We start from the raw sequence: 26,960 nt of genomic DNA, 5'->3' as shown, positions 1-26,960 counted from the left end.
GAAAAGTTTGTGAGGTTGCATAAAGGGTGCTTGTTAGTATTAGAGTATGCTGTGAGATTTGAGCATTTAGCTCATTTTTACACACAAACCATTTATGAGGCTTGAAAATGTAGGAAATTTGTTGAAGGGTTGAAGTATGACTTGAAGAGAGTGGTGGTGCCTATGACCATCACTGAATTTCTAGCCTTGGTTGAGAAGGCAAAGATGGTGGAGAGATTGGAGGGCAGTAGTCAAATTGTGAAAACTGTAAAGGAGCCAATTGGGTCTAAGAGGGGTGGCAACTAAAGGAAGCGTTATGATAGACCCTAGTCTCACTAAGGGGGTTCTATCACAAGGAAGTCCTTTAATACACCTAGAGGAGAAGCTTAGGGTGTGAAGTTCTATAAATATGGATGCACTCACATAGTCAAAGATTGCCCACCTACTACTTTGAGGTGTTTTCAGTGTAGTAAGTTTAGGAATATAACTAAGGATTGTCTAAAGAATACTACTTAGACCAAGGGTGCACCGAGGGTGGAGAGGTTGACAGTTGCATGTCATTTTTTGTGTTGACTGGTGTTGAAGCTTCCACTTCATCATATATAGTGAAAGGGAAGGGCAAGGCAATTGGTAAGAATGTTTTTATCTTTGTTGATTGTGTAAGGAAGTTGAAGTTAGTTGTAAATTCTTTGGATGTGAATTTGGTAGTGAATACACCTACTTCTACTTTTGTGATTACATTTAAGTGTTGTTTGGGTTTCCCAGTTGAGGTGTTTGGGTAGTGTTATAGAGTGAACCTTATTTGTTTGCCTTTTGTGGGGTTGGATGTGATTTTGGGGGTGGGATATTTGTTTGCTAATTAGGTCCTAATCTATGCCAAGAAGGAGTTGATATTCACTGATGGTGGTAAAGATGGTTTGATTTCTACTAGATAATTTGAGGAGTTAATGAAGGAGGGAGCTGAGTGCTTATTGATATTATCCTCTCTAAGTGTAGAAAGTGAACAATTGGTAGAGGCAATAAATGTGGGAAGGATATTTTGAAGGTTTTTTGTGATGAAGTTCCAAGATTACCACCCAGAAGGGAAGTGGAGTTTTACATTGATCTAGTTTCGAGTGTAGGACCAATATCAATAGCAACATACGTGATGGATATAGTGGAGTTGGCTAAATTAAAGAAACGAGTGGAAGAGCTATTGGAGAAATAGATGATTAGACCTAGTGTGTCTTCATGGGCTACTCCGATCTTGTTGGTTAAGAAGAAGGACGGTGGTGCATGGTTGTGTGCAAACTATCGACAATTGAACAAGTTGACCATTAAGAAAAGATATTCATTACTTCGAATAGATGACTTAATGGATCAACTAAAAGGAGCTTATGTTTTCTCCAAGATTAATTTGAGGGCGAAATACCACCAAATTAAGGTGAGGGACAATGACATACCTAAGACCACCTTTAAGATTAGGTATGGTCACTATGAGTACGTGGTAATGTTGTTTGGAAAGACCGATGCCTCTACTGTTTTCATGGAGTACATGAATCAAATTTTTAGACCATTTTTAGATAAGTTTGTTGTTGTATTCATTGACGACATTCTTATCTATTCTAAATCTAGGGAGGAACATAAGAAGCATCTAAGGTTGGTATTGTAGATTTTGATGAAAGTAGCTTTTTTCCCAACTCTCCAAGTGTGAATTCTGGTTAGATATGGTGGAGTTTCTAGGCCACGTGATTTCTATTGAAGGGGTTGTAGTGGATCCAATTAAAGTTAATATAGTGCTTTAGTGGGAGGGTCCTTAGACTATTTATAAATTTTGGAGTTTTATGGGATAAGTGGGTTACTATTAGAGATTCATTGAAGGATTTTCTAAAATAGTAATGTCGTTGACTCAACTAACCAAGAAGGATCAATCGTTTGGGTGGAAAGATGCCCGTGAGGCGAGTTTTCAAGAGTTGAAGAGAAATTTGACCTCTTCGCCAATTTTGGTGTTACTTGATCCTAGTGAGCCTTTTGATGTGTTTTGTGATGTTTCTTACCAAGGGTTAGGGTGTGGGTTGATGCAATAGAGAAAGGTTGTAGCATATGCTTCAAGGAAGTTGAAGGTTTATGAGAGGAACTACCTCACTCATGACTTGGAATTAGCAACTGTGGTTTTCGCCTTGAAGATCTAGAGACATTACTTGTATGATTCCATGTTCAATGTCTTTAGTGATTAAAAAAGTCTGAAGTACTTGTTTAATCAAAAGGATTTTAACATGAGGCAACAAAGATGGGTGAAATTTCTAAAGGATTATGATTTTGAGCTAATGTATCATCTTTAAAAGACCAATGTGGTAGCAGATGCATTGAGTAGGAAATCCATCCATGCTTCACTTTTGATGGTTAAGGAGTTGGAATTGATTTAACAATTTAAAGATATGAATCTTAGTGTGGATATTGCTCTAGATCACATTAGTTGTGGGATGACTATCATATCCGATGGGTTCTTGAGGTAAGTGGGAGTAAAGTAGTTGCAAGATCCAAACTTGTTTAAAGTTATGGGGTTCTTGGGAATAAAGAAGATGGTTGGCTTTGAGTTGGGCAGTGGTGAGATTTTGAGGTTTGAAGGTAGAGTGATGATGTTGGAGCAGGGCCACAAGAAGAGAGCATATATCCTATAGTTGAGCACCAGAAATCAGGAGGGATGTTGCAGTTGATGGAAATATCGTAATGGAAATGGAATAACATCATTATAAATTTCATAGTTTGTTTGCCTAGGTCTATTAGGAACAATGATGTTAATTAGTTCATTGTTGATAGATCGACTAAATGTGTGCATTTTCTACCTATCAACTATATGTAACATTTCTTATAGTATATTTAGGTATTAGGTATACTCGTATCTGCCTAAAAATTAATTAAATATTTTTTTGCAAAAATATATATAAAAAATTCAAACATAGAATAACAATTAAAATTTCATTAAGTTTCATTTGATACAAATTCAAAATGGAATAAAAATTACATAAATTTCAAGTAAATTTTAAGAGTGTTTTAGAAATTTAAAGCAAAGATGGGGATGAAGACGAATACGTAGTAGATAAGTATATACTAATCTTTGTCCTTGTACCTGATGTAATAAATTAGGTATTATCCATATTCATACTCGAGCTTGATCAAACAAGACATTATCCATAGATTCATATTTATTTGTCATCCTTAAGAGAAAGGGAAAGAGATTAAACTTATTTTTTGTTATACATATATTTCTTCTTTTTTTTTTTTTTGACATCAAGAGAATTAGATTCTTTCTATTAAAATAAGATTTTAAATACAATGAGAAATTTAATTATGAATATTCTCATAATTAAACAAAATAAAATTTCTAGCTAAGGAATGAGACACCAAATCACTTTCTCTTCTATTAAAATTTTAAAACTATAATTAAGTATATTTTGTATTTTCAATTTAATTTTACCCTACAACTTACGGATAAATGATAATGAACTATTCCTTTCTCAAAAATTTTTGCGAAATGCCCATAAAAAATTGAAGTTCAGAATTAGGCAAAGCTTAAAGCCCAAATGTAGGTCCAACGTAGAAAATGTGCTAACAAGACCAACATGCTTGTTGCGCAAACTATATAAAATAAAAACATGTTTTCTACTAACTATATATAAATTGTTTATGCTAGCAATTTTACGTGAGTGACTTTTTCTATCGTATGACAGATGTATAAACTTGGACTACTTTAGGCTATTTTAGTTATACAAGCAGTGCTGATTAGTCCTCCTTATATACCAACACGCTTACCATTAATAGATGTATCTTCATATAATCATAATAAAATATTGTCTTGAAAATAAAAATTTAAATAAAATGTCTTCAATAAGTTCTCTATTTTAATATTGTCCAATACTTAAACTTTCATGTACTAGAGAGGGTATATTTGCACCCCTTAACTTTAAAGATAATACAAATACATGTTTATGTTTTTTTTTCTTCTCTTTTTATAAATTTATAATTTGATCTTAATGTTCTAAAATTTTCAATTGTTGTCGATTTGTGTCTTTTATTGATCAATTTCTTTTTTATATTTCAGTTTTTTTTACTCACTTTTCATTCTTAACGAATGTTATGTAATATTTTTATTTTGATATATATAATCGTTATTATTTTTGAATCAACTGTCTTACTCAAGATCTTAAGTCCTCACTGACTACAATGCTTTTAGATGTAGGAAGTTTTATACTTTTACAATTTCTTGTGGCTACACATAGCAACTATATCTCTCCCTATATATATTTTACTTCTTAGGAAAAAGTATAGACTACCATAAATAAATTAGAGTTAACCACTTATACACTATAGTGTAAAGTTTTTTTTTACACTGACAACTAATTATATCTTTTAATTGTGCCATGTCACTGTAAACACATTTACTTTTAACAGTGACATGACACAATTAAAAGATATAATTGGTTGCCAGTGTAAAAAAATTTTACACTGGCAGTATATAAGTGATTAACTCAATAAATTATTTCTCATTTTCTTTAAAAACATTTCTTCTACTACCAAAAGTATTTTAGAGTATGGTGATATTTGGTTCAAAAATTATTCTCTACACACAATTGATATTTGGCGGAGGAGAAGTGCATCATATTTAAAGTAGAAGTGCAATAAGACATTTTCTCTTTGAGGACAATATTTTGAGCACTTCAAACCAAATTTCTTTTTACACTCATCTTAATTTAATTTGCTCTTTATTGTTGTTATTTTTTTTTTTTTGGATAAATGATATATCTTAGTTTTTTTTTTATTTCTGTTTCTAACATTGTGTGTATATTATCAACTATCCAAACTCCCACAACTAAGTCTATCTTAGTGATTCACTATTCAACAAGTTTAGAGTGATAGAAAATAATATAAAAAAAATGATGCATAATAATTATAGATATAAATCACAACATATTTAAATGACAATATATAATTGAAAAGATCATCTAAGTCACCTCAATTTATTTTTGAGTCCATTATAGTCACCTTAAAGAAAAAGAAAAATGATCCTAACTTAAGAGCTTCTTACCCATTTTCTTAAAAATTGAGTCAATGTATTTATTAGTTTAATGGGATATAGCCAACATATAACTCCTTGACAATAGGTAGAGACCTTTTAATACGCTACTCATGATTAATGACCAACCCATCATAGGATCATTTTCATCATAAAACATATCTACTAAAATTCCATAATAGTTATGAGTAACACATAACTGTCTATTAATTATAATTGAATAATATTTTAATTATTGTTGAATACTAAGTCAATTATAATTAAAATAATTTAACATTATCTCACTTGGATAGTATTAATCAATTATTGAAATATAATAATCATTGGAATAAAATGATAATTACTATGAAAATACATGTCAATCAACAATATATAAAAAAATGAGCTTTAACATATCAAAAAATAATATTTGATAAGGATACATATAATAATACATGTTAAATATTCACAATTCTTGTAATATGGAATATCATAATTTAGGACAAAAATTATTCTCTTCAAAAATGGTCCAAACATTGGAAAATTATTAAAGTGACATAAAAAAAAATCTTTTCGTAATGGAAATACATCAACTCAGGCTTTCACTAACCCAACACAAAAAATCTTAACTAAGCCTATACGAGCTACATGTTTTTGAAAAGCTCCAACAGTTAAGGTTTTGACTAGTGGACTTGCTAACATCTTCTCTGTTAAAAGATCCTTTATCTTGAGTTTGAAATTTTCAAAATTTCTTTCTAATAAACAAGTACTTAACAACTAAGTGCTTTGTATGATTAAAACTCTTATTGTTTTTAGAAAAATGCACAACAATAATACTATCATAGTATATCACAAGTGGCCTATAAATACTTTCAATAATATGAAAGTCAAAAATCAAAATTTAAAGTCACATGGCTTGATGAGTAGCCTCATAACAAGCAACATATTATGCTTTCATGGTAGAAGTAGTTGTAAGTGTTTGTTTAACACTCTTCCAAAAGATAACTCCTTCTTCCATCAAAAATAAAGCCAAAGGTAGACTTTTGGTTGTTAAGGTAACCTACAAAATTTGAATTAGAATAACCAATGACCTAAAGTTGATCAAACATCTTATTGGTCAATATATGACCCTTGGTTCCTTGCAAATATCTCATGACCCTCTTAACAACTTTCTTATGACCCAAACCTAGATTGCTCAAGTATCTCCCTAAAGCATTAACAACAAAAGCAATATCGAGACAAGTATAGACTTGAGCATACATCAAATTACCAACATCGAAAGCATATGGAACCTTCTACATATCAATCATCTTTGAATCATTTTTAGGATATTGATCTCTCAATAATTTTTCACCTCTTCACACAAGTGAGGCACATGGAAAGCAATAATTCATGTTAAACCTCCTGAAGACTCTTTTAATATATCCTCTTTGAGACAATCCAATAATGCCACAAGACCTTTCATGATGAATTTGGATGCTTAAAACAACTGAAACATCACCAAGGTCCTTCATATCAAAGTGGCTATTTAACATTAATTTTGTCTCAATCAAAAGTCTTATACAATTGCTAGGAAAAAGAATATCATTGACATACAAAACAACGATTATAAAATTGCTCCCACTAACCTTCAAGTAAATGGATTAATATACAACATTTTCCTTGAAACCAAAAGAGGTGACAACTTGATCAAATTTCAAGTACTATTGCATGCATGCTTGTTTCAATCGATAAATGGATTTTTTTAGCCTGTAAACCAAATGTTATTACCTATTTTTTTTTAAAATTAGGCCAAACCATATAGACATCCTAAATAAGATCTTCATTTAGAAAGTCGCCCTTACATATAAAATCTAAGTCAAAATGAGTAACTAAAACCATAACAACTCAAAATGCATCTTTTGTTGAAACAGGTGAGAATGTCTCTTTATAATCAGTCTTCTCGTTGACTATTATCTTTCTTCACTAGTTTTACTTTGTATCTCTCAACTTTACCATCTAGACTATGTTTGGTCATGAAAACCCATTTACATCCAACTAGCTAACAAAAAATCCTTGGCATTGTCATTCTTTAGAATACTCGGTCTAATATATTTCTCCATGATATATTTAGTCATTTTTAGGCATACCCTATTAGAGTGTTCCCATTTATCATGAGAAATCTTCTCAACCTTGAAAGATTGATCAATGAGAGGCATACATATTTCAACAATCAAAAGCCAAATCCAAATTAACAATGACCAAGTAAAGTTCTAAGGACTTTTTTTAGTCCTTAAAATTTGTCCCATTTAGAGTCTTTACACAATTAGGTAGGAAAATTGAACATCAAAACAATAAGAAATTACAATATGATTCCATAAAATTTTCTAATAAATAAATCCCTTACAAATAATTCAATGATACAATGTACTATAACTTATATAACCAAGTTGATAGGATATCAAAAAAATTATCAACATAAGCTAAAAACTAGAAACTCATTGTATTAACAAATCACATTAATAGAAATATATCGATAGAATATAATTTTGATTAATGTAATTAACAATAATATTTGATTATAAAAAATTCACATAATTGTACTTATGATATATTAGATTATGGTCATGTAAATTATTATTTTTTATATATATATATATATATATATATATATATATATATATATATATATATATATATATATATATATATATATATATATATATATATATGAGGAGGTATTTGTTTACTCCAAGAGTAAGTTTAGACTTATTTCATTCAATAACTCATGTTCTACATCAAATTTCAATAGGCCAACTATTAAACTTAAAGTTCTTAATGCATAGATCAAAATGCAAATTTTTTAAAAACATTGAAAATCATTTGATACTTCATTTCTTTAATTCAAAACAATGTATAAAATGATTTTATGATTACCCGTCAATTTAAATTATTGAAATGAAGTATCAAATGATTTTCAAATTTTCTAAAAATATACAAACTTGATCTATGTATTAATAAGAACTTTAAATTTAACGGTTGAATCGTTGAAATTTGATGTAGAACATGAGTTGTTGAACGAAGTAAGTCTAAGTATACTTACCCCTGGAGTAAACGGATCTCTCCTCTCTCTCTCTCTCTCTCTATATATATATATATATATATATATAATTAATATAATAAGGAGTTATATCAACAAAAAAAAAATAACATCTGCATCAATATTTGAAAAGCTCCAATCATGAAAAAAGAATAGATATTAACACTACAATTGGCTTAATGAGATGCATAAAATGCAACAGGCAAGACATTAGTTCTAAAATCAATAGATACGCAACAACGATCGACATGCGACACAACAAGTTTGATTTTGCAATTTTTTTTATGATGAAGATAGTCAATTAAGAGTGTGCTTTTATCATATATGAAAAGGGTTTAAAAACCTTTGATCAATTTTGCAAAACATTAAAAAAATGAGAAGTAAAACACATTTTAACAGACAACCTTAAAATTGTTTTTCACAAAATTATTTCAAATTTGTGATCGAAAACTAGTATTCTTTTGTGAGTTTTACTCAAAATCTTGCAATCTACAAAAGCCTTATACCAAATTTACAAAAGCCATACTAGACGAAACAAAAACAAATTAGGGTTTTGAAAAAAATTATATTTTACGGAATAGGGCTCATATAATTAACAACTTTAAAATGTATTTATCAATGATTCTGATATCGATCGATAAAAAATAATAAAACATATAATGTATAATAGTAATATATACAAATTACAATATGTTTAGATAATAATATATAATTGGAATGATCATATAACTGACCTAAATTCGTTGATAAGTCAACTAGAGTCACGTTAGAGAGAAAGAAAAATGATGATGAATTGATAGCTCTCCGCTATCTTTTTAAGGAATTGAGTTAATATTATCTATTAGTTTAATGGGATAACCAATTCATAACTCCTTAGTAACAGGTAGGAACCTCTCAATTGGTTACAGTAAATGATGCAACCTATCATGGACTTATTTCATCATAAAACTTATCTAGTAAAATTTCATATCAATTATAATGGACACATAATTGTCAATTAATTATAATTGAATAATTTTTTAATTATTATGTAATATTAATCTAATTATACTTAAAATAATTTAACAGTCTTCTTTAGATCTTTTCTTTAATTTGAGAAAGTGTTAAAAAATATCATATATGATATAATCTAAAATATTTTATCTATTTTACTTTCCTTGAATTGTTTAAATCAAATTCCAATAATAGTGGATCACGATTATTATACCTTAAAATTAGATTGATATATTCTTGTACATGTAAAGATTACACAATAGTCTTTCAACTTTTATTTTTTTCACCATCAAATATTTGGATCAATTGGCTCGAGATTATTCTAGTTTAACTAAAAACTTTAAGTTTGAATTGTAAATATATTATTGCATTATAAATACTTGGAAGAGAAGAAGTACTAATTATAATAATCTTACATAACTCACATGATTACATAATTTAAACCTTTTTTTTTTAATTTGCTATGGGTTGTAATTTATTATTTCAATGTGTATAGGTAGGAGGGTTCGACCACCACCCTATCGGCCGCCGAATGGCATGACCAGTTAGCCGAACGTCAATCGGCCACCTGGATCGGCCTATCATCACTTGGTATGCTTAATTAGAGATTAGGGGTTAATTAGCCGATTAAAGTGTATTACCTAATACGGTAATTATGTTGCAGGGCCCATGGGGTCCAGGACCCATAAATGTCAGTATAAATAGCTCAGGTCAAAAGGTAACGTCACTGTTCATTAATTATCCTAGATATCTGTGCTTGTCCTGACTTGAGCGTTGGAGTGCCTTTTGCAGGTACCAACCCCTCTACTCACATCGGATTGGAACACTCGTTCGACCTTCAGACTGCGAGAAGATCATTGGTGTATCCTCTTTGCAGGTCCATTTGGCGCCCACCGTGGGGCCAAACGAAGGCAATTGGAAGTTTAACTGAGAAGTGTAATGGCGATAACTAGGAGAACAAACACTCAGGACCATCAAAATGAAGAACATGTTGAGGTTGTTGATGAAACAGATCTTTCCGAAACGGTTCGATTGTTGAATCAGGAAATGGAGTTGATGAAACAGCAGCAAGAGAGAGAGATGCAAGAGAGCTTTCGGCCTTGAGAGCCGAAAATGAGGTGTTGAAAAGTCAAGACACTTCATGGAAACCTACTCACGTCACCAACACACAAACCCAGGGATCGTATCAATCTCACACGATACACACTTCGGCCCCTCATGCATCAGCAGCAACACCCGAGAAGATCCCTTCGGCTCTACCCACTGTTGCCCGCCCCGCAGACGTGACGACTGTCGGATCGCATCGACACCCTTTTACCCCCTCCATTATGCAGCTCCCTTTATTGGATAACTGGAAGTCTTTGCCTATTGATAAATACGATGGTACGACGGATCCTGATGAACATTTGGATGTTTTTCTGACGCAGGTGACTCTAAGCACGACGGATGATGCTGCTTTGTGTCGGATTTTTCCTACGTCCCTCAAAGGCAGAGCTCTCAGTTGGTTCACTCGTCTACCACCCAAATCAATCGATTCGTTCAACACATTGTCATCCCAGTTCACTATCCAATTTGCAACAAGTCGTCCTCATAGTCTTACGTCTCTATCTCTGGTTGGTCTTAAGCAGGACAAAAAGGAGTCTCTTCGGACATTTATGGATCGGTTCAACAAGGCTGCTTTGGAAATTCGGGATCTTAATCCTGCCGTCGCACTGCATCATCTCACAACAGCCTTAAAACCGGGGCCGTTTTTCAATAGTATTTGTAAAAAGCCACCTTCGGACATGAATGATCTAAGGAGACAGGCTGATAAGTACATGCAGATGGAAGAGTTGGCGGAGTATCGTAATCAGGCCCGAGCTGAATCGTCGAGCAAGATAGAAAAGCAGGAAGAACAGCCATACAGGGGGCGAGGCAAGGAGATATCTCTTCGGGATCGGCCTAGTCGGGGTCCGAAGTACACTCAATACACTCCACTCAATACTAGCCGTGCTGCGGTGCTTGAGCAAGCTCTAGTTTCAGAAGTGTTGACAATTCCGACAAGAGCATCCACTCCACCACGAGCGGATACTAGTAAATCTTGTCGGTATCATCGCAATCATGGACATTCTACTGATGAATGTGCAACCCTTAAAGACAAAATTGAAGATTTGATTAAGCAAGGCAAATTGCATAACTTTGTGGATCGGTCAGGGTCGTCTCAAACTCGCTCATATCAACCTAGATATTAGGATCGGCGTAGGCAGGACCGTTCCGATAGAGCCCCACGTGAAAGAAGCAGGTCACGTGAAAGAAGCAGGTCGCGTGAAAGAAGCAGGTCGCGTGAAAGAAAAGATACTTCGGCACCATCGCATAGGAGGGTGATTAATACCATTGCAGGAGGGTTTACTGGTGGAGGCTCAACTTCTTTGGCTCAAAAGAGGCATCTCAGAGCAATTCGGTCGGTTAATACTGTTCATAGACAGTCTTCTCGGAGGTTACCAACAATAACCTTCACTGATGTTGATTTCAAGGGCATTGATCCAGAGCAAGACGACCTGATGGTTATCAGTGTGGAAATTCATAATTGCATTGTCAAGAAAACATTGATCGATCAAGGCAGTTCGGCGGATATATTATATTGGAATACATTCAAGCAGTTGGGCATTTCTGAAAAAGAATTGCTCCCTTATGATGATCCATTGGTCGGTTTTGCAGGAGAAAGGGTAAGTACCAAGGGTTATATTAAACTCTTCACGCGCTTTTGTTTTGATGAGCAGGAAAGCAGAGAAGTTCAAGTGAAGTATATTGTGGTTGATGCTAGCACTTCGTATAATATCCTCCTCGGCAGGCCGTCCTTGAATGCATTAGGGGCTATCGTTTCAACACCACACTTAGCGATGAAGTTTCCATCTGATAAGGGGAAAATCATCACAATTCACGCCGATCAGAAGGCTGCTAGGGAGTGTTACTATGCTAGTTTGCGACTCGCACCATTGGAAGAGAAAAGGTCGAAATCAAAAAGGGTTCATGTTGTTAACGCCTCGGCACTAGTGGAGGAGCCTGTTTGGGATCTTGATCCGAGAATGAACAACGAGGAGCGGGTGGAGCCAGTTGAATCAAAAGTGCAATTTCAGATCGGTGTACATCCTGTTCAGGTTACATACATCGGTGCCGACATGTCTGAAGAAGATCGTTCTGCCCTGTGCAAGGTTATATTGAAAAATAAAGATCTTTTTGCGTGGACACCTTCTAACATGCCTGGTGTGGACCCTAAGGTTATGTGTCATAAGTTATCAGTTTGTGCTGAAGCAAGACCAATCGCACAACGTAAAAGAAAAATGGGGACGGAAAGGAAGCTTGCAGTTGAAACGGAGATAGCCAAGTTGCTTGATGCCGGGTTCATTCGGGAGGTTCATTATACCACTTGGTTAGCAAATGTAGTGATGGTGAAAAAGCCGAATGGAAAGTGGAGAATGTGTACTGATTATACTAACCTCAACAAAGCATGTCCTAAAGATGCCTACCCACTCCCGAACATAGATCGGTTAGTCGATGGCGCCTCCGGTCATGGAATTTTAACTTTTCTTGACGCTTACTCGGGGTATAACCAAATCCCCATGCATTCCCGAGATGAGGAGAAGACGGCTTTCATAACTGACTCGGCCAATTACTGTTATCAGGTAATGCCTTTTGGGTTGAAAAATGCAGGGGCAACGTATCAAAGATTGATGAACAAAGTTTTTCAACACCAAATAGGCAGGAATATGGAGGTGTATGTGGATGATATGGTCGTTAAATCCAGAGACCTTGATCGACATATAGTGGACTTATCGGAGGTATTCCAACAGTTGCGCAAGTATGACATGAGGCTTAACCCGGAAAAGTGCGTGTTTGGAGTATCAGGGGGAAAATTCCTCGGCTTCATGCTGTCAGCGAGGGGCATTGAAGCTAATCCTAATAAGTGCATGGAAATCATCAACATGGTAAGCCCTTAGAGCCTCAAACAAGTTCAACAGCTGGCAGGTCGACTCACAGCGTTGTCACGATTCCTTCCATGTTTGGCCGAGATAACGAAACCTATTGTGAGATTGCTGAGAAAAACGAAAAAATTTGAATGGTCTATTGAGTGTGAAGAGGCTTTTCAGACTTTAAAGGAGCGTCTCGGCTCACCGCCTATACTCTCCAAGCCTGATCTCGAGCTACCAATTGTGGTTTACCTGTGTGTATCAAACGATGCAATCAGTGCCGTTCTAGTTCAAGAAAGGGATAGACAACAACCCATCTACTTCATCAGTCGCATGTTACAGGAGGTTGAGACAAGGTACCAGCTTTTGGAAAAGGTGGCACTGGGACTGGTCCACACCGCTCGGCGCCTCAGACAGTATTTTCAGAGTCATCGTGTCATCGTTCGAATTGACTGCGCGATAGCTAAGGTGTTGCGTAAACAGGAATTAGCAGGAAGGATGATGGCCTGGTCTATTGAGTTATCGGAGTTCGACGTTGGTTTTGAGCCACGAGGGCCGATCAAATCCCAATACTTGGTGGATTTTGTTAATGAGTCGCAGCCAAAGGGTTACTTTGTGAATGATGTGTGGACAATGCATGTGGATGGTTCCTCAAACAACCAGGGTAGTCGAGCTGGTATAATCCTAGAGGGACCAACAGGACTGATTCTTGAGCAATCATTACGGTTCGCGTTCAAAGCTTCAAATAATCAAGCCGAATACGAAGCGTTGTTGGCAGGGTTAAGGCTTGCACGAGAAATCGGAGTTAGCCGATTGGAGTGCTGGACCGATTCAAAAGTTGTAGCCGAACAGGTGAATGATAATTTCCAGGTAAAAGATGCAAACTTGTTGAAATATTATCATTTGTTTCAGAGAATTCGTGATACGTTTGACGAAGTTCAAGTGAAGCATACGTCGAGAGCGCACAATGAAAGGGCGGATCAGTTGGCTCGGTTAGCGAGCAGTACCCGAAAACCTGGACAGTTGAGAACCACGCTTCACTTAGACCTTGAAGCTCCAAGTGTGGTAACTACTGAATGTTTGGCAGTTGAGGAGTCCACTCAAACATGGATTACTGATATGGTAGATCATCTTGAACATGGTAAAGTGCCGTCTGACCCAGCGGCTGCTAGAAAGCTCCGAACGCAGGCTGCTAGATATACCATGGTTGGAGGAGAACTATATAGAAGGGGATTCTCGGTCCCATTGTTGAAATGTGTTGATGCAGAGCAGACTGAATATATTTTGAGAGAAATGCATGAGGGGATATGCGGTTTTCACTCGGGAGGATGAACCCTGGCCACCAAGGTGCTTCGGGCAGGATACTATTGGCCTACTCTTAGGGATGATTGTGCAAAGTTTGTTAAGCATTGCACATCTTGTCAGCAACATGGTAACCTTATTCATGCTTCAGCGGAAGAACTTCATGGTATTAGTTCACCTTGGCCGTTTGCAATGTGGGGTATGGATATTCTTGGACCCTTCCCGATCGCCAAGGGTCAATGCAAATTTTTGCTAGTTGCTGTAGATTACTTCACGAAATGGGTCGAGACCGAACCACTTGCCAATATCACAGCTGCTAATGTTCAAAAGTTTTTATGGAAGAACATTGTTACTCGTTTCGGTATTCCATATGCACTCATAACTGATAATGGTTTGCAATTCACTGATCAAAAACTCAATCGGTTTATTCAAGATCTTGGCATTAAACACAGATTTACGTCCGTAGAGCATCCGCAATCCAACGGGCAAGCCGAAGCGGCTAACAAGGTGATCCTCACTGAATTAAAAAAGCGATTGGGAGCTGCCAAGGGAGCTTGGGCCGAGGAATTGTTAGAAGTCCTTTGGGCTTATCGGTGCACGCCTCAGTCCACAACTAAAGAGACACCTTTTCGGCTAACATATGGCACCGACGCCATGATTCCTGTCGAAGTTGGGGAACCATCCTTTCGGCGACAGCATTTTGATGAGACTGCTAATGAAGCATCACTCCGAACCGAAGTCGATATGATTGATGAAGTCCGCACCAAGGCCCAGATCATAGCCGAAGCTTGTAAGCAGCGAATGGCCAGGCGATTTAACTCCACACTCTCCAAAAGAGAATTTCACGAGGGAGATCTTGTCTGGAGGGTGCAAGGACTAGCACGACGCAATACTAAGGAAGGCAAGTTGGCTGCCAACTAGGACGGCCCTTTCAGAGTTCGCCACAACCTCCATAACGGAGCATACAAATTAAAAGAGCTTTCAGGAAAGGTCATCCCCAGAACATGGAATGCAACTCATTTAAAGAATTATTACAGTTGATTTGTGTAAATCGATGTACAGTCATGGTGCACTCTTTTCCTCGGTCGGTCTTTTCTCCCCTTATAAAAAAGTGAAAAGGGGTTCTGGCCGACAAGGTTTTTAACGAGGCACCCATAAATGAAATCAGTTCAATTATCCCATTCTGTTTCCTTATTCTTTCTTTCTTCTTCATCGGCTACAAGAAATAAATAAAGCAAAGGCTTCCCTCCCGAGTTGATCAACTCGGCCAAGGATGTGCCTCGGAAAATCGCACAAAAGGCTTCCCTCCTGAGTTAATCAACTCGGCCAAGGATGTGCCTCGAAAAATCACGTAAAAGGCTTCCCTCCCGAGTTGATCAACTCGGCCAAGGATGTGCCTCGTTAAAATCGCACAAAAGGCTTCCCTCCCGAGTTGATCAACTCGGCCAAGGATGTGCCTCGGAAAATCACGTAAAAGGCTTCCCTCCCGAGTTGATCAACTCGGCCAAGGATGTGCCTCGCTAAAATCGCACAAAAGGCTTCCCTCCCGAGTTGATCAACTCGGCCAAGGATGTGCCTCGTTAAAATCGCACAAAAGGCTTCCCTCCCGAGTTGATCAACTCGGCCAAGGATGTGCCTCGTTAAAATCGCACAAAAGGCTTCCCTCCCGAGTTGATCAACTCGGACAAGGATGTGCCTCGAAAAATCACGCAATTCCGAGTGGATTCACTCGGTCTTGCTCAAGAAGCAACGCAACTCCGAGTGAATCCACTCGGTCTTGCTCAAGAAGTAACGCAACTTCGAGTAAATCCACTCGGTCTTGCTCAAGAAGTAGCGCAATTCCGAATGACTCCCTCGGTCTTGCTCATAAGTAGCATATTTTCGAGTGACCTCCACTCGGTCTTGCTCAAGAATCAACACAAATTCCGAGTGAATCCACTCGGTCTTGCCCAAGAAGCAACGCAATTCCGAGTAAATCCACTCGGTCTTGCCCAAGAATCAACGCAATCCCGAGTGACCTCCACTCGGTTTTGCTAGCAAGACAAGGCAATTCCGAGTAACCTCCACTCGGAATTGCTAGCAAGACAAGGCAATTCCGAGTGACCTCTACTCGGTTTTGCCAGCAAATCAAGGCAAGCCCGAGTGACCTCCACTCGGTCTTGCCAGCAAATCAAGGCAAGTCCGAGTGACCTCCACTCGGTCTTGCTCAAAAAGAAAGGCAATTTCGAGTGACTCCACTCGGTTTTGCTAGCAAGAAAAACAATTCCGAGTAACCTCCACTCGGTTTTGCTAGCAAGACAAGGCAATTCCGAGGGACTCCACTCGGTCTTGCTCCAGAATACAAGTGTTTTTTCATTTTTACAAACAATAATGCCGATTCGGCTACTTATTACTTAAGTCTTACGTGCAAATTTGACAAGTACTTCGAATGAAGAAGACGTATTAAAGACACAAGTCAAAACGAGACAATATCATTACATTCTAAAAAGGGAGGCTCTATCGGCCCCCGATCTACACTTGTTCAAACAAAAGTTAAAAGTTACATAAGACCTATCAAACACTAAACTACTCTTCCGGAGTTCGGGCTGCATCGGCTTGAATGACAGTTTCGGGATTTCCTTCGGCCTCATTCTCGGGTTCCGGGTTTCCCTCATCCATGGTGTTTTCCTCGGAAGAGGTTTCGGCATCTTCTGCCTGGGGGGCATCCTCTGGCTTTTCCCCATCGGGATTTGCCCCTTCAGGCATATCAGCAAAAGATATCAATGACCCTTGGTAAAAATCTTGGGTCATATCAAACTCGAAGCCCTATTCAAATTGGCCGAAGTGCTTGGCCTGCCGAACAGCGTGTTTAAACCCGGCTTCATGTTGAGTAACAATCTTCTCTTTCGCCTGCTCCTTTAGGATGTTGTACTCGGCCTGAGCCTCCTCTAGTCGGCGTCGCTCCTCATTAGCTGCTTTTTGAAGGTTCAGGCAAAGAGTATCATTGTCTCGCCGAACAACATCCAACTCGGCCGCCAGATCCTGATTTTTGGCCGCCACTTCTTCATTAACCGCGATAGCTTCGGCGGCGGTCCTCTCGGCCTCCTCTAAACTTTGTTTCAGATGCACCACCTCGCCGATGGGTTCCATGGCTAGGTGATGAGCTAGGGCCAATGAGCGAGTTTGCACCTCGCAGTAAAGTCTCCACTTGGCTCTTGCATCTAGGCTAGCCAAGAACTCCTGCCCGAAAGGAGACACAATGTCAGGCCGAATCATCGTCTCGGTCGACACATCGTCACCAAGAAAGGCACGAGACATTAGCTGAGGTGGCACCACAATCACAGTCCGATTGGGTGATGCCTCGGGCACTGACTTGGCCTTCTTAGCACGTTCTAGATTTTCCTCAGCGCCTTTCCTTTTAGGACGTTCCCGACTGGTCTCCTTTCCCTTTTTTCCCTTCTTTTTTTTGCGTTTGGGAGAAGGAGGCGTTCGGTCATCATTATCTAGTCGGGGGGTGCGTGCAACTTCCGAAGTGCCTACACCCCCGGCTTGTCTGACTTGCCTCGCCCGAGCAGCAAGCAAGTTGCGAATATTCAGCTCGTTGGCGCCGCTGGTAACCATGATTCCTACAAAAAGGGTTAGGTAAACATCAGTAGGAATTTAATTGACAGTCGAAATAGGACAGATAACATACCTATCAGGTCATTCCACCAACGTGAAGATTCAACCAAGTTAATTAAAGACCTAGTCGGCAAGCACCGAGGAAGACGAAGTAATAACTTCAGGTCCTCCTACTCTTCGGTCGTCAGCATCTTTTTCGGCACTACGTCGTAAGGCCGAGGGGTACGAGTCCAATATAGTGGAAACAGAGGCTTCTCGTCCTTGTCAAAGAAAAAGCGTCGTCCATTAGGCCTGATAGTCACTCGGAAAAAACCGGCCTTGAAGTTTTTATATGATGAAGTGAAACTATCCAGCAGTAGTCGATCCCCCACTCGGCTTAAGGAGTGCCACTTCGTCAAGACAGAAGGCCGAGACGAGTAGAAATACAGAAAGAGGAGTGGAGAGGGCTTAATGTCAATACACTTACACAGGTGTTTGAAACCTTGCAATTGCGCCCAGCTATTCGGGTGCAATTAGGTAGGGGCAACGTTTAGCACTCTCAACACCCCCATAGTAAATTCGTCAAACGGCAGCTTGACCTTGAGATCTCGAAGGAGGCAATCGTACATATAGAACGACTCCATCTTCGCTCCACTTTGATCAAGACAGACCATGTCAGGATTCGGAAAGGCGTTATTCCGGCATGACCGAACTCCAATCGGATAAGGAGCCTCAGTGGCGTCAAAGTTCAAGCATTTGGTGTAATCCAGCAGGTTGGTGATCATGCCCGTGTCTCGATAACGTGAGTAGTAGGAGGTTACCTCCCCATTGACCCACTTGTAACCCGGCACATCGGATGGACCGTACCGCTGCCGATTCGATACGCATTTCGTCGTCTCTTGAATCTCTTCACTCCCGCTGGTAGAAGTTTCCCCTGTAGAAGAAACATCATCATCCGGCCTTTTGACGTCAACTGGAGACCGAACCGCACTTGGACGACTTGAAACACTAGACAAGGACCCCTCGGACGACGACGACCGGGAGCTGCCGACCGATGAGCTTGTAGAAGTATTAACCATGGCGATAACAACTTACCAATTCTTTCAAAGGATCACAATCGTTAGTTGGATCGGCTTCAGAGACCTTCGGCTACCACAATTCGGTTGAGAGCAATATGTGTGAATGGCCCTACCACGCAGCTATTTATAGGCTCAAAAAACGGGCGGGAAAATTCAAGTTTTGAAAATACGTAACCGTTCGATTCCCGAGATCCAACGGTTACAAGTACGCAACTGTTCACCTTACCCTAGTAACTGTCTCCGTTTTACCTTTAAAGAAAGCTTCACCTTCCTTCAAGGCTGGGGGGTAGTGTACAGGTAGGAGGGTTCGGCCACCACCCTATCGGCCGCCGAATGGCATGACCAGTTAGCCGAACGTCAATCGGCCACCTGGATCGGCCTATCATCACTTGGTATGCTTAATCAGATATTAGGGGTTAATTAGCCGATTAAAGTGTATTACCTAATACGGTAATTATGTTGCAAGGCCCATGGGGTCCAGGGCCCATAAATGTCAGTATAAATAGCTCAGGTCAAAAGGTAACGTCACTGTTCATTAATTATCCTAGATATTTGTGCTTGTCCTGACTTGTGCGTTGGAGTGCCTTTTGCAGGTAACAACCCCTCTACTCACATCGGATTGGAGCACTCGTTCGGCCTTCAGACTGCGAGAAGATCATTGGTGTATCCTCTTTGCAGGTACACAATGCATTTCTTTGCTCATCCACTTATTAAAATAGTGTCTATGGAGAAAAAAAAAGACACAAAAAGGGGTTGAATAACGTCAATAAAAAACTCAACACTTTTACGAAACAATGAAGTAGTTACAAAGTCTTATGAATGCAAATGAAAAGTTAAGAGAGAAGCACACATAGTGGTTTTAAACTGGTTCGTCTCAACCATCGAGACTACATCCATTTCTTGATCAACTTGATCAAGTTCTACTATCTTTTACAAAGATACAAGTATTCTTCACAAGTCACTTCTAACTCAAATTAAGTATTCTTTAACTTGCCTCTTCAAACCACTACCCAAGTATTATTTGAACATAAAGCCTCTCTAAGCTTCAATAGCCAAGTATTTTTTTTATAGTCAAGTCATTTCAGGCTCCAACAACTAAGTATTCTTTTACAATCAAGTCTCTTTAAGCTCAAAGCAATAATGTAAAGTTAAAGCTAGGAAATCACTTTGTTGTTTTATCTTACTGTCAAGACATAAAACAACCAATTAAATATAAAGCTTTTATAGAAAAAATGTACATGAATTTTCTACAATTGTGGTTCTTCTATGTATATCTATATATGCGAGTAATTTTCTTTATTCTTTTTGAATTTTTAAGCTTTTTATATAGGTGTTTTATGAAGATGATCGTTGCAAATCTTTGAGCGTCTCTCATAAGCTTGCTTCGTTCGTCTTCATCTTTGATCTTGAGGATGAAGGTGTCAGTTGGTGCATTAAATGTGGACAATAAATGTGTTTCCAAATTATCACTTCTTATTTGATCAAGGAAGCTACTTATCACCTTTTTGGTACCAAAAGAGAGGAACTATTGTGCGTATTAGTCGTAAACAACTTTTTCCTAAGATTCCACATGCTATGCGGAATTTCCTTGTCATTTCTTTGACACAAAACATGTTTGTGTTCCTTTTTGTAGTTTGAGTACCAAAAAAGTTTTTTATTCTCTTTAATTTATTAAGGAATATCATAGACAAAAATGATTTGGTTATCAAACATCAGAAATTATATATATTAAATCTTTTTGCCTTACAAATGAAGTAATTTATTTGAGAGGCTTAATTTCAAAATAACCAATCATTTTACCATTATTCGTCGTAGTAAGATTTGGAAAAGTTTATTTTCTTGAAAAACGTCTAAATTTGTTATCATTAAAATTTATATTGTAAGGGATCTAAGATCGTTCTTTGACCTAATAATATTAAATCTTATCCACATTTGTTGTAACTCCATACATATTAAACAGAAGTGAACAATGACTTTTTTTCTACTATATGCTTTGTTAAGAAATGGATGGATGAATTATTGTAAGAATTAATTATGACTTTAAAATCTTTGAAACTAATAATAATCAAGAGCAATTCTAACGAAAAATTCTAACATAAATCACCTTGGTAAGTGCCTCATCCATGAGTCACCAAATAAAAGTACCATCTCAAGTGTTTCACATGTTTCCAAATATCCTTTCATGTTGTGGAGTAAATTTACCATTATGTCTTTTTATTTTCATTTTCTTTCTTCTTCACTCAACATGGACCTGCCACCACTTTCCACTATCGATCCTCCTCCGACGATCGCCTCCTCAACCCCTTCTCTTTGTCCCCCTTCCACACCACTACCTTTGTCGCTAATGAGCTCAATAAGGTCAAACTCTACTGGGACACCATATCAAAACCCCAAAAATCCACTCACCCAAATCCCATTTCCACAACTAGAAACCTTGTGGGACTCATTCCATGCATAAGCCCAAATTAAAATGTTCCATAGAAACAATTTCCCTTTGGGAATTTTGTTGACTAGTTGGTGGGAATTTCGTACAGCGTTGCAAATGTTGTAAAAATTGATGAGTTTGATGGCCAAGTGTTGATTGTAGGCAATACCCACTTTCCATTACTGATCCTCCTCCTTCGACTGCCTCCTCGACCCCATCCCCTTCTCCCCCTCCCTTGTTGTTGTCGTTGTCGCTAACAAGCTCAATGAGGCCAAACTCTTCTAGGACACCAAATTGGAACCCCAAAACTCCACTCCCTTACCCAAATCTCATTTTCACAACTTCGATTGCCATCTTCCTCACCAATCCTGATGTTTTCTAACACCCCCTCTTCCTTGCGAATGATTCCCTTGCTGTTGAGGCCTTCATTGTTGCTGCTATTACTAGCTTTCAATTATCTCATCCAGTTCGCACCTGTGATGATTTTGATTCTGCTCTCCACTAGCACCGTAGGGAGGAGGAAGCCAACGACAACTTTGTGCGCGTGCTCAACAACACGAAATCATTGCCAGTAACTAATAAAATTTTGATTTTGATTTTTTTATTATTATCTCAAGGGATATTTATGTAATTCTAAATTTTAAAATTTAAATAAAACAAAATTTTAAATTATTAAATATTTATTAAAAATTATTATAAAATTAATTATTTTATAAAATATTATTATTTTCAAAAAAATTGATGTCTCGCCCATGAGACACTTACCCAAATACTTCATGGTAGAAGTACTCAATTTTAACATGTATTTGTTAGGTGCGAGTGGGGCACCAAATAAAAGTATTTCTTCAGGTGGTTCACTTGTTCTAAGTAATATTATTCATACAATAAACAATTTTAAGGTTGTTTCTAACGTGCACCCTATCATCAAATGGTTCACACGTAAACCATGTTATTTAGATGTTAAAAGAATGTGGTTCATGGGTGGTGAATGCATTTAGTACCATTAGATCTATTATAAAAAGAATTGAACATACTAGATTAATCAAAGTGCTTCTAACATGAAGTAGTTGAGCACATGCCTCATCCATAAGGCAGTAAAATGATCGGCAATAGCAAGTTTTTTAACTTGTTTATAATTACAAAATAGTCCTTATGTTATATGCGGAGGCACGGTGGAGGCGTGGTGGCAGCAAAGACATAGTGGTAGCGGAGGTGTCATCTCCTTTCACGGTGGTGGTAGTGGAGGCGTGACCACCTTCGCGCGATGGCAACGGAGGTGGGTACCTTCAGTTAGTGGTAGCGAAAGTGCAACCTCGTTCGCGCGGTGGAAGCGAGCCGCGGCTCCTTCAAGCGGTGGCAGTAGAAGCGCAACTTTGTTCGCGTAGTGGTAGAGGAGGTGCTGTCTCCTTCCACGGTGATGGCAGCGGAGGGCGTGACCTTCTTCGCGCCTAGCTTGCCCTCGACGACCTCGTAGTCGCACTCGCCGTTTTCGTCTTCCTCGTCGTCCTTACCACCAGCGTCGTCTTCACTCCTCTCTACAACATCGCCACCGGCCTCCTCTTCGACCTCCCCATGCCCGTCCAGCCCATGAAGTCCATCACTGTCATCGCCATCTCCGCCTCCCCGCCCTTCACCATACCCCAAATCTCCATCGCAGGCCTCTCCGTCGGCGCCGTCCTCCTCCTCCTCGGTGCCACCGGCCTCACCGCTATCTCTCCCTTCCCGTCGTCCGTGGCGTTCAACTCTTCCAGGGCTTCTCCTTCGTCTTCTCCGCCATCAACTACATCTGTTACGACCAAAACCTCGCCACCTCCAAATCTGGCCCTCCCCGCCCCTGGCTCTCCCTCGACAGCCTAGCTGTTGCACTCACCACTGTCGTCTTCCTCGTCCTCACCACCAGCGCCGACAACCACCCCCACACCCTCACCACTACAAGAAAACTAAAACAGGGACTAATATGCAAAATACAAAAATATTATTTTCCAAGTTATCGGTAACAAATCTGAACTGTCAATTATTATATTATTAAATCTAATGGTTAAAAATAGTGCTTTATCCATGTACCACATTTCATACTGGTTCATATTAGAATTTTCGGACTAATCATGTGTTTCCAACTATAATTTTTAAATTAAAATTATATGATATAATAAATGACTCGTTTGACCTTGAGGTTTACAAAGAACATTAATAATTTTGGAACAACACTAATGAAGACATGAAAACCACACTGACAAACTCAAATTGCAAGACGAAGCTACAATGTCAGTTAAATTTTTTTGTTGTCCGTTTGTTTGGAAGAAGTTGTTGTCATGTAGAAGCCCACAAAAATGGGCATCGAAAAGATATTTAGTTGAGTTTTCTCTTTATTTTTTTTATAAAAATAAAAAACACAAAAATGTTTCATATTTTTCCCAAGCGAAAATAAAGGGTTAAAAAATAATCAAGTGCAAAAGCTTGTAGACTTTACTCAAGACTAAGGAGGGGAAAACTATTCCAAATTGTTCAAATTTGATAGGAAATGTCGAAAAGTTGAAGATGTCCATGCAAGGGGTATCTCCTTGCAACTTCTTTCCATTCTTGAAATACCTTCATTTGAATCCAGTTGACATGATTGAATCCATGTTATTAATTTTTGAGTTATGGTATGAGAAAAAGGAAGAAGTAACAACAACTATCACAGAAGTCACAAGGGAGTAGAGATGTGTGTGGTTCAATCCTCTATATTTTCGATGGCGATTGAACAGAGGGTTTACTAGTAATTTTAAAACAAATAAAAAACATAAAGAAATATTGAGTTATTGTAGAATGAACCATCGGTGAATCACATGCTATACCTGTTCACCCAAGCAATTGTCCAATTTTAAATCTCGAAAACTACACAACTAAAAATTAGCATAATCATCAAGTTATTTGAAGTTAACATTTACCTTTAAATGCTTAGTCCTACACAACACCATAACATACAAAATTTTTGCAAAGGTTTAGTTCCTTTATCGTCGATTTAGGTTGTGTACAGGTAGAAGTATTGTTAGTTCCGAAGAGAGCTTCAACACCTCCACGCGCCAACACAAGCAAATCGTGCCGATACCACCGTAATCGGGGCCACTCCACCGAGGAATGCGCAGCCCTGAAAGACAAGATCAAATATTTAATAAAACAGGGATGGCTCCAAAACTTTTTCGATCGGTCAGATTCCTCTCGGTCTGGTCATCAACCTCGGTACCACAGCCACAGGCAAGAATGCTCAGACCGGCATCGACGCGAGCGAAGCCGTTCAAGGGACAGAAAAGAAGAACCATAGACTACGCATAGGCACGACATCAACACAATTGTCGGAGGGTTCACAGGTGGAGGATCGACATCTTCAGCGCAAAAATGACACTTGAGAGCGGTTCGGTCGGTTCATTCAGTTGAAGTACGGTCGGTTAGACGGATGCCCAACATCACTTTCTCAGACAATGACTTCTAAGGGATTGACCCTGTGCAGGATGACCCAATGGTTATCAGTGTAGAAATCCATAAATGTATTGTCAGAAAAACATTGGTGGATCAAGGCAGCTCGACCGATATTTTGTACTAGAACACGTTCAAGCAGTTTGGAATCAGTGAAAAAGAGTTGATCCCCTACACCAAATCGTTGGTCAGTTTTTCCGGAGAAAGAGTCAACACCAAGGGATATATCAAACTCTTCACTCGGTTCTATTTCGATGAAAAAGAGCATCGAGACGTCAAGGTCAAGTACATCGTTGTGAATGCTAACACATCGTACAACATTCTCTTGGGTCGACCGTCGTTGAATGCTTTAGGGGCCATAGTGTCGACTCCACATCTCGCCATGAAGTTCCCATCAGAAAGCGGAAGCATTGTCATAATACACGTCGATTAGAAAACGGCTCGGGAATCCTATTTTGCTAGCTTAAGGGTAACCCGGTTGGAAGAAGTACAACCAAAATCCAGGAGAGTTAACAATGTAGCAGTCTCCTCACCTTTCGAAGCACACTTCTCGGCCTGGGATCTTGACCCGAGAATGAACGATGAAGAACACGTCGAACCAACGAAAGAAAAGGTTCTGCTACAAATTGGGTCACAAGCGTCGCAAGTCACCTATATAGGAATTGGCTTACCAGAAGCTGATCGGGCAGAACTGAGCAGGGTGATCCGGGCGAACAAAGACTTGTTCGCGTGGGTACCTTCGGATATGCCTGGCATCGACCCAAATTTCATGTGCCACAAATTGTCGATCTATCGGGAAGCTAGGCCGATAGCTCAGCGAAAAAGGAAGATGAGGAACGAAAGAAAAATCGTAGTTGAAGAAGAAGTGGCAAAGTTGCTCAAGGCGAACTTCTTTCTAGAAATACAATACACCACGTGGTTAGCCAATGTGGTTATGGTTAATAAACCGAATGGAAAATAGAGGATGTGCACTGACTACACAAGCCTCAACAAAGCCTGCCCTAAGGACGTGTATTCGTTGCCCAACATTGACCGATTAGTAGACGGTGCGGCTGATCACAAGATCCTAACATTTTTAGATGCCTATTCGAGGTACAATCAGATTAGGATGCATCCCCAAGACGAAGAGAAAATAGCCTTCATAACCGATTCAGCCAACTATTGTTATAGAGTGATGCCGTTCGGCTTGAAAAACGTGGGAGCAACATATCAGCGCCTCATGGATAAGATCTTCAGAAATCAAATCGGGCATAACATGGAGGTTTACGTGGACGACATGGTTGTCAAATCGGCAACCGTGACGACACACTCGATCGATCTCAAGGAGTTGTTCCACCAACTTCGCAAGCACAACATGAGATTAAATCCCGAAAAGTGCATCTTCGGGATTGCCGGTGGAAAGTTTCTTGGTTACATGTTATCGGCAAGAGGCATTGAAGCCAATCCGGAAAAATGCCAGGTTGTGATAGATATGAGAAGCCCACAAACTCTTAAGGAAGTCTAGAGACTGGCCGGCCGGCTCACGGCCCTATTGCGCTTCCTTCCATGTCTTGCCGAAATCGCTAAGCCAATCATGGGCTTGTTGTAGAAAATTAACAAGTTTGTATGGCCGGATGAATGTGAGACGGCCTTTCAAACACTAAAGCAACGGCTCGGCACACCAACCATCATGTGAAAACCCGACCCTCATCTGAAGATGATTGTATACATGTGCGTCTCTCATGAGACAATCAGCTCTGTGATAATACAAGAGAAGGACTCCCAGCAGCCTATCTACTTCATCAGCCGAACGCTTCAAGAATCTAAAGGTAGATAATAGCTACTAGAAAAGGTAGCCCTTGAGCTTGTCCATACAGCGCGGAGACTTCAGCAATACTTTCAAGGCCACCAGATTGTCGTTCGCACAGATTGCCCAATTTCCAAGGTTTTGCGTAAACCAAAATTGGCAGGCCAAATGATGGCATGGTCAATCGAGCTTTCAAAATTCGACATCTCATTCGAACCCAGAGGCCGGATAAAGTCACAATGTCCTGCGGGCTTTATTAATGAGCTGTAGCCGAAGGGGCACTTTGAAAGTGATTCCTGGACA

The 26,960-nt window shown here is 38.8% G+C and overlaps 1 protein-coding gene across 1 annotated transcript; it reads left to right on the top strand.

Annotated features, from left to right (window-relative positions):
• The first annotated feature begins 1,186 nt into the window (after positions 1 to 1,186).
• Positions 1,187 to 15,253, top strand: LOC145956106 (uncharacterized). The gene is made up of 7 exons (XM_083071666.1): positions 1,187 to 1,617; positions 2,408 to 2,470; positions 9,876 to 9,994; positions 10,128 to 11,271; positions 11,326 to 13,048; positions 13,211 to 14,342; positions 14,484 to 15,253. Exons 1-7 carry the CDS (start codon positions 1,187 to 1,189, stop codon positions 15,251 to 15,253), a joined length of 5,382 nt encoding a protein of 1,793 aa, XP_082927792.1.
• Positions 15,254 to 26,960: the final 11,707 nt, after the last annotated feature.

Source organism: Cajanus cajan, chromosome 3 (assembly GCF_000230855.2).
Source record: "Cajanus cajan strain Asha chromosome 3, NIPB_CcT2T_4, whole genome shotgun sequence".
Lineage (NCBI taxonomy): Eukaryota > Viridiplantae > Streptophyta > Magnoliopsida > Fabales > Fabaceae > Cajanus > Cajanus cajan.
Note: the sequence above shows the minus strand (reverse complement) of the source record. Positions and strands in the feature narration are given on the sequence as shown.

Bases quoted from the DNA above. Each gene is read 5' to 3' on its own strand.
- LOC145956106 (XM_083071666.1), top strand. From the start codon at position 1,187: ATGATTAGACCTAGTGTGTCTTCATGGGCTACTCCGATCTTGTTGGTT. The intron at 2,471-9,875 runs GTAAGTGGGAGT...TGCCTTTTGCAG, and splicing joins ATATCCGATGGGTTCTTGAG to GTACCAACCCCTCTACTCAC. The intron at 13,049-13,210 runs GTAAGCCCTTAG...GAGGCTTTTCAG, and splicing joins GCATGGAAATCATCAACATG to ACTTTAAAGGAGCGTCTCGG.